The sequence below is a fragment of the Notolepis coatsorum genome (assembly GCF_963971535.1).
Source record: "Notolepis coatsorum genome assembly, chromosome: 6".
NCBI lineage: Eukaryota > Metazoa > Chordata > Actinopteri > Aulopiformes > Paralepididae > Notolepis > Notolepis coatsorum.
The window spans coordinates 152427741-152446198 of record NC_140170.1 but is presented as its reverse complement, the minus strand read 5'-3'; the positions used below and the strand labels follow the sequence as shown (position 1 = coordinate 152446198).

At 42.4% G+C, this 18458-nt stretch overlaps 2 protein-coding genes across 3 annotated transcripts in view; both read right to left on the bottom strand.

Annotated features, from left to right (window-relative positions):
- The window catches only part of tmf1 (TATA element modulatory factor 1), a 53109-nt gene extending 52365 nt beyond the window's left edge, over positions 1-744 (bottom strand). The window contains exon 1 of the mRNA XM_084316280.1: positions 192-744. Within this exon, the coding sequence (XP_084172406.1) occupies positions 192-327 (136 nt within the window). The 5' untranslated portion in view covers positions 328-744. The remainder of the gene's footprint in view (positions 1-191) is intronic.
- A 4385-nt stretch (positions 745-5129) lies between these two features.
- LOC311230156 (NEDD8-activating enzyme E1 catalytic subunit) overlaps positions 5130-18458 on the bottom strand; it is a 37312-nt gene continuing 23983 nt past the window's right edge. For both annotated transcript variants that reach the window (XM_084316343.1, XM_084316344.1), the window contains 9 exons: positions 16848-16950; positions 15208-15321; positions 11616-11669; positions 10051-10087; positions 9361-9442; positions 8738-8838; positions 7912-7975; positions 7716-7770; positions 5130-7601 (listed from right to left, as the gene is read on the bottom strand). In XM_084316343.1, the coding sequence (XP_084172469.1) occupies positions 7513-7601; positions 7716-7770; positions 7912-7975; positions 8738-8838; positions 9361-9442; positions 10051-10087; positions 11616-11669; positions 15208-15321; positions 16848-16950 (699 nt within the window). In that variant the 3' untranslated portion in view covers positions 5130-7512. The remainder of the gene's footprint in view (positions 7602-7715; positions 7771-7911; positions 7976-8737; positions 8839-9360; positions 9443-10050; positions 10088-11615; positions 11670-15207; positions 15322-16847; positions 16951-18458) is intronic.

The window sequence follows — 18458 nt, the reverse complement described above, 5'->3', positions numbered from 1 at the left end:
CGAGAAATATGGTTACAATAAACACTCGAATCTAAATATATACTATGAGTAAGAAAAGTATACAGTATGTAGGTGCAGGATGCATAAGGTAGATAACCTAACCGGCGTGATATACGTCATACGTTGTAGTCCGTGCCGTTTAGGTTTGTTAACTTAGATGTTTGTAGCAAATCTGGAGAGTGATCACGTACCATCATAGGGCATCATAACAGTGTCACCCCACTGCTCTTCCTCTTGGATGTCCAGAACTCTGTCGATGGACTTCTGAGCTGTTGTAAAGGCTTGTTTAGCGAACGTGGACAGGTGGGATGCATTGAACCAACTCATAATTGCTCGCTAACGTTATATGTTTCGCCACAGAAAGCTAATTGTGAGTTAGCATACAAACCACCCATTACAATCGACTTGTCATTAGCTACATTATTATTCCAAGGGTAACGGCGACAGCGCGTATTACGTGTTTCTCTGTTAAAGGTAGCTGCGTTGATATATAAATACCTAATTAGCACAACTGGAACCAACAGCTAGCCACGGCTAACGTTAGCTCTACTTTCGGCTGATTAAATGTCAGATTTCCTCCACGTCAGTCCTGTACAGAGGTAGTTGGGTATTCCTAACGCTGCAGGAAAAGCCCCGTCTAATCAAAGCACAAAAAGTTGCACAGTTTGTTGTTTCCTGAGGCGTCTCTTCCCCTGGCTATCAGTTTGTTTTGGTCGCTCTCTCTACTGTAACTCACTACTGCCTGCTGGCCTGCTGGGATCTGTCACCATTAAGTCAGCAGCTTTCAGCATTCCAACTTCCTGTTTGAAATCGTTGAATCTTTCAAAATAAAAGTAATCGGAACAAACCAATTGCAATAAGTTAAATACAATAAAAACAACAGAAAGTATTGCAATCTGTATAAAAAGTTTATTTCTAAGTTGTTTGGTATGTACTACATTAGTGTGATTCGATATTAATTCCCAGCACTAAGGAGACTAGCTAACTATATATGTACCATCTATTATACAACTGTATTTAGAGATACACCTGGATAGCTATTTTTGTTGAGCTGTACAAGTTACTAATCTCCACCGTTATTTTGAACGTTTATTTCGCTAGTTTCTGAGCACTTGATACAGATCCAACTGAACTGAACTAGGCCGATTGCGTGTGAATACTTTCGACAACAAATGTTTGTTTCCGCGTTCGAGTTTTGCGCTCTGATTGGCCAGGTCATGTGACATGTGCGCCAATCGTGGGACAGCAAGTTCTGCGCCGATTTCCGGGTCTAACAGCCTGCAAACTACCTGGCGTTCTATCGCCATGCTCTGCCTCTAAGACAAACTCTAACCTTAAAGTGGAAATGAAGCAGTGAGCATAAATACATATTCATAGCATCACATTAGTATTTAGATAAGCCACAGAAGAAGTCACGTTATAAAAATAAGCAGTTTCTAAGAAAAAACGATTTGTTGTGTACATTTCTGAAGCATTTAGCATTATGGGCGCGGCCATTTTGTTGCTGACGTCATACCGTGGCTTGGGTGTATACACTCTGGTTAGCTGCCTATATTGAATGGGTCGGTCAGCAAATAAAATGTTGCCTACAAAACAACGGGACCGCGGTGGTTCTGTTTGTATTGCTCCTGGCTGTTCAAACTAATTTTACCATGTGAGAGAGAGGAAAGTTGGTTAATTTCCACAAACTACCAGTGAAAAAAACAGTGTTGTTGACATGTTGGCTCGGGCTGCCTGCACCCAGACGGCGCGACCAGCCTGTTGGACAGGGAAGGAGGATCTGCAGCGAACACTTCATTGCCTCGGATTATGTTGTTGGGGTGGGAGGTTTGTCCAGAAGACCACTAATCAGCTGAAGCCCGATGCGGTTCCCTCTGTCTTTGACAGACAGACGCAGGCAGTTCAGCGTCGGGATCATTTAGCCTGCTGGCTACCTAGCTCCACTTCAACCAGCGTTGGGAGCTCCAACGTTAGCTTGCCGATGCTACCAGCACATCGACAAGCTAGCGTTGGGAGCTCCAACGTTAGCTTGCCGATGCTACCAGCACATCGACAAGCTGCTGGAGCCAGCTAACGTTAGCTTGCTGATGCTACCAGCACATCGACAAGCTGCTGGAGCTCCCAACGCTGGTTGAAGTGGAGCTAGGTAGCCAGCAGGCTAAATGCTCCCGACGACATCGACAAGCTGCTGGAGCCAGCTAACGTTAGCTTGACTGGTTGCTGGCTAACTAACGTGGCTACTCGTCCCGGGAGATAACGGCGCTGCCTGGCTGGTTGTTGGCTAACTAACGTGGCTACTCGTCCCGGGAGATAACGGCGCTGCCTGGCTGGTTGCTGGCTAACTAACGCTAACCAGCCAGGCAGCGCCGTTATCTCCCGGGATGAGTAGCCACGTTGTCGTCGGGGAGCATTTAGCCTGCTGGCTACCTAGCTCCACTTCAACCAGCATCGGGAGATCCAGCAGCTTGTCGATGTGCTAATAGCCTCAGCAACCTAACGTTAGCTGGCTCCAGCAGATCGACAAGCTGCTGGAGCCAGCTACCGTTAGCTGCTGGCTACCTAGCTCCACTTCAACCAGCATCGGGAGCTCCAGCAGCTTGTCGATGTGCTAATAGCCTCAGCAAGCTAACGTTAGCTGGCTCCAGCAGCTTGTCGATCTGCTGGAGCCAGCTAACGTTAGGTTGCTGAGGCTATTAGCACATCGACAAGCTGCTGGAGCTCCCGATGCTGGTTGAAGTGGAGCTAGGTAGCCAGCAGGCTAAATGCTCCGCGACGCTGAACTGCCTGCGCCGGTCTGTCTGTCGAAGACCGAGGGAACCGCGTCCGGCTTCAGCTGATTAGTGGTCTTCTGGACAAACATCCCACCCCAACAACATAATCCGAGGCAATGAAGTGTTCGCTGCAGATCCTCCTTCCCTGTCCAACAGGCTGGTCGCGCCGTCTGGGTGCAGGCAGCCCGAGCCAACATGTCAACAACACTGTTTTTTTCACTGGTAGTTTGTGGAAATTAACCAACTTTCCTCTCTCTCACATGGTAAAATTAGTTTGAACAGCCAGGAGCAATACAAACAGAACCACCGCGGTCCCGTTGTTTTGTAGGCAACATTTTATTTGCTGACCGACCCATTCAATATAGGCAGCTAACCAGAGTGTATACACCCAAGCCACGGTATGACGTCAGCCATGACGTCAGCAACAAAATGGCGGCGCCCATGTTGAAAACAGGGATATTATATTATATTTTTCAGACAAATAAGATGGATTTCACATTTGATTATAGAACCCTGTCTTACACAAGGTACACAACAAACAAACTAGGATCACATTGCTCACTGCTTCATCTCCACTTTAACCAACTTCGAAAGAGTGCCTAAGCTTAACCGTCGAAAGAAGGGCAGGCGTTCTATCAAGGCGGAGTCACCAGCGTCACTGAACCGCCGCCATCTTGCTCCAGTTAGCCTTGAGTGAGAGTGAGTGAGCTGCACAGACAAAAATACTCATAACTCGCTGAAATATTGACGGATTTACAAACGGGTTGGTTTGCTATAAACATCAAATATGTAGTTATGATACTGCATACTTATAATTTTTTTTTTTTAAAGATGTTTTTTTTTACAAACCGCTTAAATCATAGCCACGTTAATAATGCTTGTAATAAACCAAACCGTTTGTAAATCCGTCAATATTTCAGCGAGTTATGAGTATTTTTGTCTGTGCAGCTCACTCACTCTCACTCAAGGCTAACTGGAGCAAGATGGCGGCGGTTCAGTGACGTCGCTCTCCATTGGCCGGCAGCGCGGGCAAGCTATCTAGTGTTCTATATATATATATGGTTCTATCGCCATGCTCTAAGACAAACTCTTAACCTTAACCAACTTCGAAAGAGCGCCTAAGGTTAACCAGTGTATAAACTTGCGGTCCCACGATTGGGCGTACATGTCACATGACCAGAAATGACCTGGCCAATCAGAAACAAACATTTGTTGTCTAAAGTATTCAGGCAGCCCGATTTGCTACTTCCTTTCCACGTAGCACCATGACGTCACGATCCGTTGAGCGATTTGCAGTGTCTAATTTCCCACGGGATAATAAAAGTATTTCTATTCATCTATTCTATTCTATTCTATTCTGAAAAGCTTGGCTCGTCATATCTCATGACCTACATGACAGTACAGCAGGCCGGCTGTATCGCCTGAGTATGCCAGCTTTGTCGCCTTCCAGCCTGGAAACAGACAGCTGGAAAACCCTTCAGAACCGTACATACAGAAGAACTTCTCTTCAATCAAATGCAGGTCTTACGCCCCATCATGTCTACATAACAAGCATGTCGGCTGAATGTCTTGCATTTTTCCAAATATTTGTCTTGCATATTACTTTATTGTTTTTATTAGGGCTGGGACTTTATCGCATTAATTTCGATTAATTAACTACAGAAAGAATTCAAAGTTAAAAAAAATGTATGCATTTAATCGCATGATGATTTTTCTTTATTGTGTAAGAATGTTACCTTTCAAAGGAGACCAGACTCATGCATATGCTATAAGTATAAAGTATAATAAATCGCAAATAACTTTTTTTCTTAGTCTGGTTTGTTCATAAAAAATAAATTTAAATAAGAGAAATTGAGATCAAGAGTTATTTTTTTCCAATGGTTAACTGTTCTGGAATGTACTTGAAAGTACAGCGTTTTACTTTTACCTTGAAAGTGCTTGAGTTTACAAAAGGTCCTTTGCGCTATATATATATAATTATTCCTAAAATTGCTGCACTTTGTTAAAAATTGCATTGATCTGTGTAGTAGCTAATACAGGATTTTGCTGCTTAAACGTATAATGTATATTCATTGATTCACTCGTATACCAAAATTCATTTGAATTGACATTTTTTGCATCAAATATTGATACGCAATTAAAATGGGATTAATTTCGATTAATTAACTATAAAGTCTCAAATGAATTCGATTAAAATTTGTAATAGAGTCCCACCACACATTTTTATAAATCATTATTAGATGTGTCAGCACATCACCATGCAACACAAATATGTGTCAGAAAAAACAGTGGTTGAATAATATTACAATATTGTAATATTATTTAACCACTCTGCAAATAATCAATATAAACAGGTACTTCATTTGTAAGAAAAAACATTTTTATTTCCAGTTCACATGACCGTATATTCAGAGTCTGGTAAAATACCAGTGCAGTGATTACTGCAACTAGAGGACAGTGTCAGAATAAATAAAATAAAATAAAATAATAAAACTGTTTGACAAACCTGGACAAAGTGAGTAAACGAGTTCCTGCTGTACCCATTAGGCTACCTCTCTCAGAGCAGGGGGTATTCCAAGACAAACAATTGCAATTAGCCAGATAACCAACACACACAGGAAAAAAATATATATACAACAAAACCAAATATTCAAGTTTATTTATACAGATTTCCATTCAAAAGGGATTTAGACTAATCATATTCAGTTATCTGGCCTGTATTGCAAAATCCTATTTTTTTAAGTTGCAGTGCAGATAACACTTATTGACGATATGCTTAAATATTTGTAGATATTGCATTGCCAAAGTATGACTGAGTGGGCTGTAGTTAGGCTTTACTTTAAAGTACAAAATATAGACTTGAGTGAACAAGTTCATCAGAGCAACGAAACAGGCTACACTTGCTTACATAACTGTAATTTACAGCCAGTGCATCTACATTAATATTTCAAAATTAGAGCTGGCGCATATAATTGCCATGTCCCCTTCATAACAGCCAGGATAAGCTCATATCCTGATTATGAGAAACCATGACTGCTGGACTATGCCGATACTAGCCAGGATACTGATGTAAACACTTATTTACTCTCTGGTTTTGTGGCTTGTGTGAGTTCCATTGGTAAGGGCGATACTCACAATATAATGACATGAAGATGCATATCAACACCATATCATATCCAACTGTACATTCAAATACAACGCAAAACTAAATATAGCGATTGCGCGAATGCACACAAAGTCAACTGAAAGACTGAAACAGAGCCGAAAAGATGCAGCTTCCCTCTAGGTGGCGCCAATGGTGAAACTCGAGCGAGATATTCGCCAGGTGAGATGGAGCAGTTAAGGTGTATCTTAACTCATTGGGCCAACCGCCGAGCGCCAAAACCCGAGTATACTTTGGTTTTGATCCTTTGATCTGTTTCCTTTGATCCCCGTTCTATACGGTCAGCCGGAGCTCTCTAGGTCTCCCTGGCTCATCTATCTACGTTACAATTGCAATAACGATCGAATCTCACCAGGTGGCAGTATCGCCTACCTTTTGAACTGGGATAGCTTGGTGTGGAGACACCTTTTCTTCTTTTTTGCAAGGGCTCCTCCTCGGAGACAGAGTGATCGCTCGAGATTTTATCGCCTGAAGCCTATTTCCCGTTTACACGAGTATAGACATATACACGGGTAATTGCAATGGCGATGGGATAACTGGGGATTCTTATTTTTAGAGTACCTTCTGGCTAAGGTAAGGTATATTCTATGTCTATTTTACCGAACCTGAAACATGTTTTTGTAACGATCACAGTGTCGTGTTTTACCGGACGTAAAACATGCTTGACAAACACGATCACAGTTTCTAGTTAAAAAAAATAAACCTTGATGATTTTGTGAACACATATGTACATGGTATATACCTTTGATTTGGGAGTATTTGGGGTTTCAGGCAAACAACCACACAGCCACCATCGCTGCCTCCCTACTGGATGAACTTGTTCTACACCCGGTTCGAGGTCAACAACCCCTCCCCCGCCCGCCTCGCCCCCATCATGCCTGTCCCCACCACAGTCATCAATGATTCCACTGAGGTGGAAGTGCGCAAGGAGTTCCAGCGCATTAACATCAGAAAAGCAGTCGGCCCACTAGTTCACCAGGATATTCAGGATATTTAACCTTCAAGATTCAATAGGTTACATTTAGAAATGGTCTAGTTTTTGTAAATGTCAATAATGCCACAGATGGGACCAAACGCATGTCTTCACACCAGTTTGCTAGTTACCAGCTGTCAAACTGACACAAGTAATGCATGATATTTCTCTTTGCGTTGTATCTGAACATACTGCTGGGATATTATTTAGTATCCGGGAAGTTTGTGTGTAGAGCTGGGCAATTAATCGGAAAAAAAATCACGATCTCGATTCATAGACCTATGCAATCTCATTTCTAAGTTATGATGATTTTTTGTATTAAAAAAAAAAAAAACGTTATAAAAGTATTTTTTTTTACTTTTTAAATGATTTTATTGAAGAAATAAGAATCGTGAGAGAATCATGATCTCAATTCTGAGAGATAAATCGTGATTCACATTTTAGCAAGAATCGCCCAGCCCTATTTGTGTGTATGCAAAACACAATCACTGTAAACCTTTATAGTTTCATAGCCATGTCAAATATCCTGTAGTACCATGTCCTGGTAGGCCTGGTAACAGCAACAGTGATAAGAGATGTTTGCTGTGAGAGTGTAGGAGGTTGTCCTATGAGGTAAAGCTGAGTCTGAATAACATGGTCTGGGGCGTGGTGACGTCTGCCACAGCCAGCTCCTGCCCGTCCGACAGCCCCAGCTCTAGAATACAGATCGGAACGCAATATGAGACGAGTATTCGAACCAAACAGTGAGTCTAACAATAGTCTGGAGGATTTGCAGCAGGGACGATATTCAGCAGATAAGGTGACTCACCTCTCAGCGTTCTTGACAGATTCGGCCGCGTCCGCTGTTCGATTGAAGTAACGCTCTGTCAACAGAGAGCACGATTCATGATTCGGTCTCTACACAATAAAAACCGTGTGACATTTCCAATTTCACCACAGCACACGTCTAACTGGCTCATATTTGTAAAGTGCCGTCTGAGACACGGAGGGTGAAATGTATTTACCTGTAAATACAACGTTTTGTTCTTTCCCTCCACCGTCGCTGTGATGGCCGGCGACTTCATTTGTCTGGAAAAGTGCATCGTCTTTGTTATTATTTCATGCTTGTTTTATGCTTATTTTATGTCTGCACTTTATGCATTGCTCTTGATCTGACAATTATGTGCTCATTGTCTTTTTTTTGTACTGTTGTAAAGCACTTTGAGCTGCAATTCTTGCATGAAAGGTGCTATACAAATAAAGTTTATTATTATTATTATTATTATTATTATTATTATTATTATTATTATTATTATTATTATAAAAGACCATGACACACTACCAGCTGTATTCATGTAGAGTAGGGTAGTAGAGTAGGGTCACTGAGTATTGTTTAAGGCAGTGGTTCTCAAACTACGCCATAGCAGTTGTGGGGTCGTGGGTAGGTGACAGTGCGCATTGGCAAGTAAAAAAAGAAATATATATATATATAATAATAATTAATGTTCTGGCAACATATTTTGGCTAAATATGCCTCGTTTTATAAATGTGTGTAGTGCTGTAATAAAATGTTCTAATAAATATGCATGATCAAGTTCAACAACATGTGCTTTTATTTTGATATTCCTTAATTCCACGTTGAAATTACACAATAGATTAAGTGTGGGGTCGCCAAAAGAAATCCTAAACAAAATGGGGTTGTGGTATAAAAAAGTTTGAGAAACACTGGTTTAAGGTGTGAGATAGACTATTAATCATCAAGCAAGGTAACACTGTGTAGAGAATGGGTGTTCCACTAGTTCATTATGGTACAGAAATGGTAATAAATTATCAAGAGACACATGAACATACAAGGAGGCGTTCTCGGTCAGGTAGTCGAGCACCTCCTGCAGCTTGGCTGAGGGGGCCATGTGGAGGTCCTGGGGCACCTGGCTGCATGCTGAGCAGTTGTCCTGCATCACAGATACATACAGCACAGCCGTTACAACCAGGTAACAGGACAGAAATTAAGTAAATGTGATCTGAAAAGGATTTTGTGGTTTGCAGTCCAATTCTTGCAAGTTTCTGTCCCCAGAACTGGGATTCAGGAGGTAGAGCAGTCGTCTGGTAATCCGGAGGTTCCCTGTTCTATTCCCACGCCTCCCAGGCAGCGTGTCGAAAGTGTCCTTGAGCAAGACACTTAACCCCTAATTGCTCCCGATGAGCAGGTTGGCACCTTGCATGATCGCCTCCGCCGTCAGTGTGTGAATGGGTAAAATGTGAGGAACAAATTGTAAAGTGCTTTGGATAAAAGCTGCTAAATAAATGCACCATTTACCATTTACATGGACTAAATATATCTCGGGAGGAGGATGGATACATGGAAAAACACAGAGACGCGACAAACAATACATGTCAGTGGACGCCTGCACTAGGTGTTACTAGCATGTAACACGGTGACCTTAACACATGGAGATGTGATGAAAAAGACTAACCTTTCGTTCAGCCTCAAAGGTGTATGTGTACAGGCCGTCGACGTCATTGAAGTTCATGTAGTTGTTCAGGGGAACGTAGGCACTGCAAGGTATAGAAGGTGACAGTGGATTGTAGCGTTGCATTGCACTATGAATTGAAAATGGGGGACCCTGATGTAAACAAGACAAACATCTTTCTCTGGTCTGCATCCCCTTAACAATTGTATGTATTGAGCCGTACTGTATTGTACCCATTCTGCAATCTGTTAAATAAAGTTTTCATTCATTCATTCATGCCTGTACCGCTTGCAAAACGAAACGAAACGAAACCTATGAAGTGTGCCGCACGTTCACGTCAACGTTTGACTTGATTCAATAACAAAGCAGTCGGGCAAATGGCAAAAGCCTGTTGTTACACTTTACAAAGCTAGATGCAGACAACACTCGCTGCAATATTATATATATATTAACAAATTGTTCTAAATAAATAATAATGATAATAAATAATTAGAAGTTTTGAATTTTTTTTTTTTTTTTTACAACTGAGGTAGGTAGATAACATTTTTAGAGACTAAAGTACAGAAAAAAGGTACCGTTGGGTACCGGTATCGGTTCAAATGTGATCTTTACCCAACCCTAGTTTGCACTGATCCAACCTTGGTGGTGCATGGCTGCACTTGCACATGGACACTCAACTGAAGACTCACTCACCTTGATGCTATTTTGAACACCTCTGTTGCACAAGCCGCTGCATGGAGTGAGGAAGAACAAGCAGTTAGAACTTGGCCGGCGTTCCTGTTTATATGCTGTCTGGGTGATGACTAATGACTGTATAGTTGGTGATAATAAAATAATAATAATTTTGTTTATATAGTGCTTTTCAATAACCCAAAGACGCTGACAATAAGCAAAACAAAGAACAGAGAAACATAGAACCACAGGGAAACAAGCAACAGTATGAATACACAAGACATAAAACCACAAGTAACAAGCAACAAATACAAAAACCAGTAAGGGAACAATCAGGGAAGTAGGAAACCGAGGGGAGGGAGGGGAGGAGACGGAGAGAAAGTAGGGAGGGGGAGAAGGGGGTGGTAGGTTGGAGGAGGGTGGTTATGGGTAGGGAAGGTTGTGTGCTTGGGAGAACAGGTAGGTTTTGAGTCGGGATTTAAAGGTGGAGAGTGAGGGAGAGTCTCTGATGGTCTGAGGGAGGGTGTTCCCGAATGCTCGGTCACCAAAACGTTTTAGTTTAGATGACAGGACGGTGAGGGAAGCAGTGGAAGAGGACCGGAGGGATGTGTTGGGGCGGTAAGGGAGAAGGAGGTCAGTCAGATAGAGCAGTGGTTCCCAAAGTGGAAGATCCGCCATGGGGGGGTCGCCAGATGATATATTTTTTAATGCAGTCAGGCCACTGAACATAGAAGCAGGCCAGGCCAATAGTTAGATAACCTAGGTGTGGAACAACCAGGAGATCACTGCAACCCACACAAGTTGGATAACTATCTCTCTCTCTCTCTTGCTCACACACACACAAAGGGAGCCGCATGTGATTGGTGGAGGCGGGACCCTTACAAAAAACTGAAAATCCATCAAAATCAGTGTTGTTGCTAATCATACATATGCTAGCCTGTTTTTTAACAATAATTTGTGATGGCATCACAAACACTGGCATTTAAAGGGTACAAATAAAAAAAATTCCTACACCAGGAAATGAAGTCTTTGTAACAAAAAATGTCCTGGTGGGGGACCCCCAGACCGCCTGCTTAAAAAGTGGCCTGACTGGGGCTATATATCGCACTATATTTCCTGGCCTGAATGATTTCCCCAGTCCGGCCATGGTTAAAAGCCTCCAATGCTTATTAGTGTGTGTGCATTTGAACGTTTGCATGTTTCAACCATACATTTCCATTTATATAAAAAAACAACATGCATTTAAAAAATAAAGGAAAAAAATGTCCCTCCTATAATTAGTGGGGGTCGCGGCTCTCTGACACTGTTATTTCGGGGGTCGCGGCCTGAAAACTTTGGGAACCCCTGAGATAGGGGGGGGGGGGGGGGGGGCTATGGAGGGCTTTGAAGGTGAGGAGTAGTAATTTAAAGTTAATGTGTTTCTTAATCGGGGGCCAGTGGAGAGTGGAGGACAGGAGTATGTAATCACGGGACCGGGTGTTAGTGAACAGGTGAGCAGCAGAGTTCTGAACCATCTGGAGTCTATGATAGCCTTTCACACAACGTCTGGTCTCTATTGACAAAGGCACCTTTAGTTAATAATTTACCCGCAATAACTGCGTTTGTTGACGCCACCGCTGGGATGATCCTCTTCACAACGCCTGCAGCATTTAAAAAAGAGGACAGAAATAGGCATCAGTTTTTTTGCACCATTTCATAATAATAGGCAATCAATCAGTTCACAGTGACACAATCAATCAGTTCATGGTGACACAATCAAATCAGTTCACGATGACACAATCAATCAGTTCACGTGACACAATCAGTTCACGGTTACACAATCAATCAGCTCACGGTTACATAATCAATCAGTTCACACTGGGCGGCTAGGTGGTGTAGTGGGCAAGGCACTCCCCACCAGTGTGGAGACGCTAGGATTCGCGTGTTCGAATCCAGCTCTCCACATTGTTTTCAGTTTAGCTGGTCGTCCGCAGTAATACACATTGGCCGTATTACGGGGAGGGAAAACTGAAGGGTGGGGATCGAACGTTGTGAACAAGCGACTCCTACAAGTCGGTTGGTGCGCCTGCGCAGTAGAATCAGGAAGTGTCGGGGGCAGCGTGAGCCTCCCACGCGTTACTCCTCGACACTGAGAGATCGAGCTGCGCAGGTGAAAAGATGCGACTGCTGTTACCTCAAGTACCGGAGGGGACTTGTGCTATGTATGACTTAGTCCACATTGCAGCCGGCTTGTGGGAGGCAAGAAACAGCGTTCGTGACAGGGGAGGGTTGAATTGGATGATACGAAATTGGGATGGGAGAAAAATAGAAAAATGGGAGAAAAAGTGGATCAAAAAAAAAATCAATCAGTTCACACAAATCCCCTTATTTCAAAGAACATTCAGCAGACATGCATTCCTTTTCCACATTCCAACGTAACTATTCATTCAGATTCAGACAACTTTAATATCACAGAGAGGCAATTTGTATATATATTAGGGGTGGAACGGTTCACAAAATCAACGGTTCGGTTCGTATCACGGTTTTGTGGTTACGGTTTTCGGTTCGGTTCGATGTTGTTTTTCATTAACCCTTTCACTGCCGCACTACAGAAGACCGTCGGTTGTGTGATAGTAAAGGGTTAACCTTCTGTCGTGTGGCAGTGAAAGGGTTAACCGGTTGTCGTGTGGCAGTGAAAGGGTTAACCTTCTGTGAGTTGTCGCAGTGGAAGGGTTAACCGTTTTGGTAGCGCGGCAGTGAAAGGGTTAACGCAATTCACACACGGAACTGTCTATGAGTTGGGTCCGCAGGGACAATTTAGCGTGTGGTACCTTCGTTCTCGACTCGAAGTTGAGTGGAGTCGAATCGAGTTGATACCATGCAGTGGGAAAGCGGCAATAGTCCCGGTTGGAGTTAGTAAACACAATGTTCGCCTTTTTGGATGTTGAATAAACATCATTGTCTTTCGACACCCTGCCTCAGACTCCCATTTTATCCTCTGCTAGCTACGGTAAAATTTCATTGATGTCTGATAATGATTTCACTGGCTGTATTGGAGCTTGCGGGCTACCAACGTGCCTTGTACTTGTAGCGTCACAAACCATGCTAACGTTATGGCAAGATGTAGGCCTATGTAATGTTAATGCCAAATGTTTTAAAGTCGTAATGAAGATTTTTTTTTCTTCTTTTTTTCTGTGATTTTTTTCCCCATCCCAATTTACCTCTCATGCCAATTCTCCCTCCCCTGTCCATGACATAGTTGAAGGAAAACACAAATAGTTTGAATATATTTGGATTATTTACTAAATACAATGATTAAACATGAAATATCCTTGTGTGCATAAGTATGTGAACACCTGGGACCCAGCAGCTGCTGGCACCTATAGCTTCAACTAAACCTTTCCCAGACATTTCCTAGAGTTGAATACTAGTCACTTGCATGTGCTTTGATGGATTTTGGTTAGTTTTCATCATTGAACTCCCTCAATTCGCTGACATTTTAGGGATTCCTCGCTTAAAGAGCTCACTACAACTTCTACAGTATTTCAAAGTGTCCCAAAGGTCCCAGTGTCATCTCAGACCATCCATAATGCTACATGTCTTCTCATTTAGCTACTATTGTGTATAACGGCTTGAATATTTAGGATTGTTGCCTTGCTGCATAACTCCTTTGGCATGGCTACAGGTCACGGAGCACATGGCCTGTAATTCCTCTGTAGAATTTGAAAGTAAAAGCATAGAATTGACTGACTTATTCATAATGGCAAGTTCACCAGTACTAGAGGCAATAAAGCAGCACACAGAAAAGACACTCCCATCACCATGCATAATGGGTATAGTGTAGGGTATAATGGTGGATGACAATGCAATGACAATGTGAATAACACACCTCTTGTTATGGCCAAAACGATCAAGTTTCAACTCACATGGCCTTGAGTGAGTGAGTGAGTGAGTGAGTGAGTGAGTGAGTGAGTGAGTGACCACAATTTGTCATGTATAGCCCATGGCGCGCAAAATATTGACAGTTGTGAAACCAAAACCCACAACGGTAACAATAAACTAAACTATAGGGGAAACCGTATAGTGGCAACACTGTTCCATCATCTGACTCATAACAGCTCCATCTGTCTGTTCTGGACCATCTCCTGTTGGATCTAGAAGAACTGGAGGTGGGTTAGTCTGTAGGTGACTACTGTGATGTTGTGTTATTGGTGTGATAGTGTGTGCTTACTCTGAGTCAGTCTGTAGGTGACCGCTGTGATGTTGTGTTATTAGTGTGACAGTGTGCGTGCTTACCCTGGGTCAGTCTGTAGGTGACTACTGTGATGTTGTGTTATTGGTGTGATAGTGTGTGTGCTTACTCTGGGTCAGTCTGTAGGTGACTGCTGTACGGCTGTCTTAAATACTTGGAAGCATCGTTCGATGGCAAGAGCTTCGAACATTAAAAAAAAATGTTGGCCTCCAAAATGCATCTCCAAGGGAATATCCCTTGGAGTTGTACACGACGGCGACGCCACACAAAACATTAATAAGGCTATGCCTATGCTGCTATGACTAATGTGTTACCAAGTTGGCTAATTTAATTGTAATCATCTGCTTTTGTAGGTGCATTGTCTGATATAATTATGAATTATAAATTATAAATTAAATATAATATAATTGTTTGCTTGATAGACGAAGGTTGCAACATAATTATGTAATGTCATGTCGTTGGCTGTGAGAGCAGCCCCACTGCACCCAGGCAGCGCAGCCGAGTGAAACCTTGTTGGCTGCGTCACAGTCACGAAAGGGGCTACTTAATTAATTAATACAATCCACTTTATTTATAGAGCACATTTAAAAACAACAAAGTTTATCAAAGTGCTGCACAAGTCCCACAACATAGAATAAAAAAATAAAAAATAAATAAATTTAAAAAAATTATAATTAATATTATTATTTGTTTCTCTCGAAGCTTCGAATTAAAATCGAAGCTCGGCCCCGAAGCTTCGATTGCCAAAAAAAGCTTCGAAGGTCAGCCCTAGACTGCTGTGATGTTGTGTTATTGGTGTGACAGTGTGTGTGCTTACCCTGGGTCAGTCTGTAGGTGACTGCTGTAATGTTGTGTTATTAGTGTGACAGTGTGCGTGCTTACCCTGGGTCAGTCTGTAGGTGACTGCTGTAATGTTGTGTTATTAGTGTGACAGTGTGCGTGCTTACCCTGGGTCAGTCTGTAGGTGACTCCTGTGATGTTGAACTCTGCAGCCCTCTCCAGAGATCTCTGGTACACCCACTGGATGTGCTCTGGGTCGTCTCCATCCAAGGCAACACCGTCTGCCATGCGAGCACGCACACAGAAACACACGCACGCAGAAACACACACGCACAAACACGCACAGAAACATACACGCACGCACAAACACACATGCACACACACAGAACCACACACGCACAAACACACACGCACAAACACACAAACTTAGGCCACAGGTCGGGATGTTGCACAGATCCATTACCCAGCCGCTATCTTTATCCAACCTTATCCAATCCAAAATCAGCTTTTTCTCAATTGTGTTTTTTTCTTCTTCCAATAATATAGTAAAAGCATTTTGTATCTTTTTTAGAATTTTGTACATTTGAGTTTTTGTATATAGGGGTGTAACGGTACACAGAAGCCACGGTTCGGTACATACCTCGGTATTGGGGTCACGGTTCGGTACGAGTTCGGTACAACAGAAATTTGATAATTATTGATAATTGATATGATAATTATTATTATTATTATTATTATTATTATTATTATTATTATTATTAAATAGAATAATTTTCGATAGGCTTGCCGTGGTAGTCAGTGATATTGGTGTCACTCTGTGTTCAGGCATCCAGAGTAAATGAATTGCCTAGTGCCCCTTTAACAACTTATAGGCTTGGTAAGTTTCACTTTCACTTCTAGAGAGGATTTAACTGCACAAGACTGAATACTAGAGAACAGATGACATGTTACACAACAATGGCAGAGGATTATTTGGATTTAAACACAATAGCAGTTCAACTGGAGTCGAGAGGAGCTCAGATGATCAGTCCGAAAAAGAATGTTTATTTTTTTTATTTGATCAGCGTGAGTCCGGCGGGGGAGAATGTTGTTGTTGTTTGTTGGCGACGCGCGCGTGCGTGTTGGCGATGCGCGGTGTGTGTGTTGGCGATGCACGGCGTGTGTGTGTTGGCGACGCGCGCCGTGTGTATTGGCGATGCGCGGCGTGTGTGTGTTGGCGACACGCGGCGTATTCTCCGTATGGCTGAGCGTACCGCACCGTGACGGCCGTACCGTAAATTCGCGGGACGAATACACATACCGTTACACCCCTAATATTTTGTATAGTGTTTGGTCTTTATTCTTTTAACTTTTTTTACTGTATGAAGCACAATCGTAGGAGGGTCACACAGAACCAAGCATTTCACTATAATGTACATGTACCTTATATGTGACAAATAAAACAAAACTTGAAAGCTGCTCCCCTGGATAGTGGTTTGTAGTGAACACATCACACACTACACACACAACACATCACACAACAACAACACATCACACAACAACACACACACAACACATACACAACACACACACACACCACAACGCGCACACAACAACACACACACACCAACACAACAACACACACATCAAACAACACACACACACAACACATCACACCACAACACTCACACAACAACACATCACACAACAACACGCACACCTTACTGTTCAGTTTCTCAGGTCTAGACAGTTGAGCGTGTGGTCACTTCCAATATGTTGTTGCATTGTAACAAACAAGAGATACAATAAGATCTGCAGGATGCCACACCTCCAAAGGGCCTCTGTCTGGGCCACAGAAGCATGCGGGAGAACTCAACACAGTGCTCTGGTAACCGCGGCATGGAGGCAATCGTACACATGGGGAAGTTGATCTGAGGAGACGAAGAGCAGCAGATAAGAGCACAACTGACCTGTCTGCACAAACAAAACACCACAGACAGGACAGATTAACCTCTTAACTCATTCACGACCAACCACGATTATAGTGGGGTTATCTCGCCAACCGTTGAGCGCCAGAACCCGAGTATAGTCGGGTTTTCGATCGTTTATCGTTTTTTCTTTTATTTGATTTTTTTATTCTATACATAGTCTCATGGACCTCAGCGTATCATTGGGACTCATTCTGAGACGCCGAGAGTGCAATGCCGGCCGAATCCTGCTAGGTGGCAGTATCGCCCACCCTTTGAAACCTTATTTCACACTGTGTGTTACATTATATATAGTCCGGGCAGAGAATTTGGACTCAGGCAAGTGAATTGCTTCATCCGAGCACTTTGGAACGCGTTCAGCACACTTTATGCATATTTGTGCCGTTTCATGTCAGGGACCGGATGGACATCAATACTGGAAATCGCGATCAGACAATTGAAATATTCTTTTTGGGATACCTCCTAGTAAAGGTAAGGACTATATGACATAAATCCTACTTTGATCCAACAATGATTTCACATCGATCAACATATGTAGTATTAAAAATGTATGCCGTTGCTGACGATCAGAGCATCAAAAAACGACCTCTCCCCCCTTTGATGCATTCATGATGAAACATAATACCTATTATATACCTTTGATTTGGAAATAGTAACGTGTCCAGGCGAGCAATACGAACGCCTTTAGCAAAATTCACATAGCGCTCCATGACAGTTTCCAGGAATTAGCCCGGATCACTCTGAAACTATACAATATTCACCACGGGATAACACACGAACGTATACATGAAAAAAATTCAAATTAGCCATAGTATTGTCTCCATAGCTATAATATAGAATATAGATATAGCTCTGCAAACATCGTGAGGCACAGTGAAAATGCCTATCTTTTAAAGCGTGGTCCATTGACTACAAGGATGGAGATAATGGCTGGCAGTTAAAGTGTTAAGCTCGACGGGTCAGGTACCAGTCCCAAAATGACATCACATTAAATCAATGTCTACCTACTGTATGAATATAAGTAGCGTTATTTTTTCAAATGTATCCAAGAGTAAAGACCCTAACCATGTCACAACAGCAGTCATAGTGTATATCTTCAGCAATATGTTTGTTTACCAATAGGTTAAAGTGTTATTAGTGAAATTTTAGTTTATGGAATGTTTTCATAATTTTAGCGAATATCCGGCATTTTTAATTAGCGCTGCATTGCCGATTGTAGTCATATGAGGAGAGGGTATCCAGAGCTCTCAATGAGCTCAATTTCAAAAAACTACCTTTCCCAGCCGACTCCAGTTTCCTGCAAGCAAATTACTTCTGTATACATTTCTTTTATTTCTCTTATTTCTCAGGATTCTCTATCACAAAACTGAACATTGTTGGCATAGATTGGAGCGCAGTTAGGCTATGTGTCCACTAATAGCCTTTTTTTCGAGGCGGACCGCTTTGAAAAA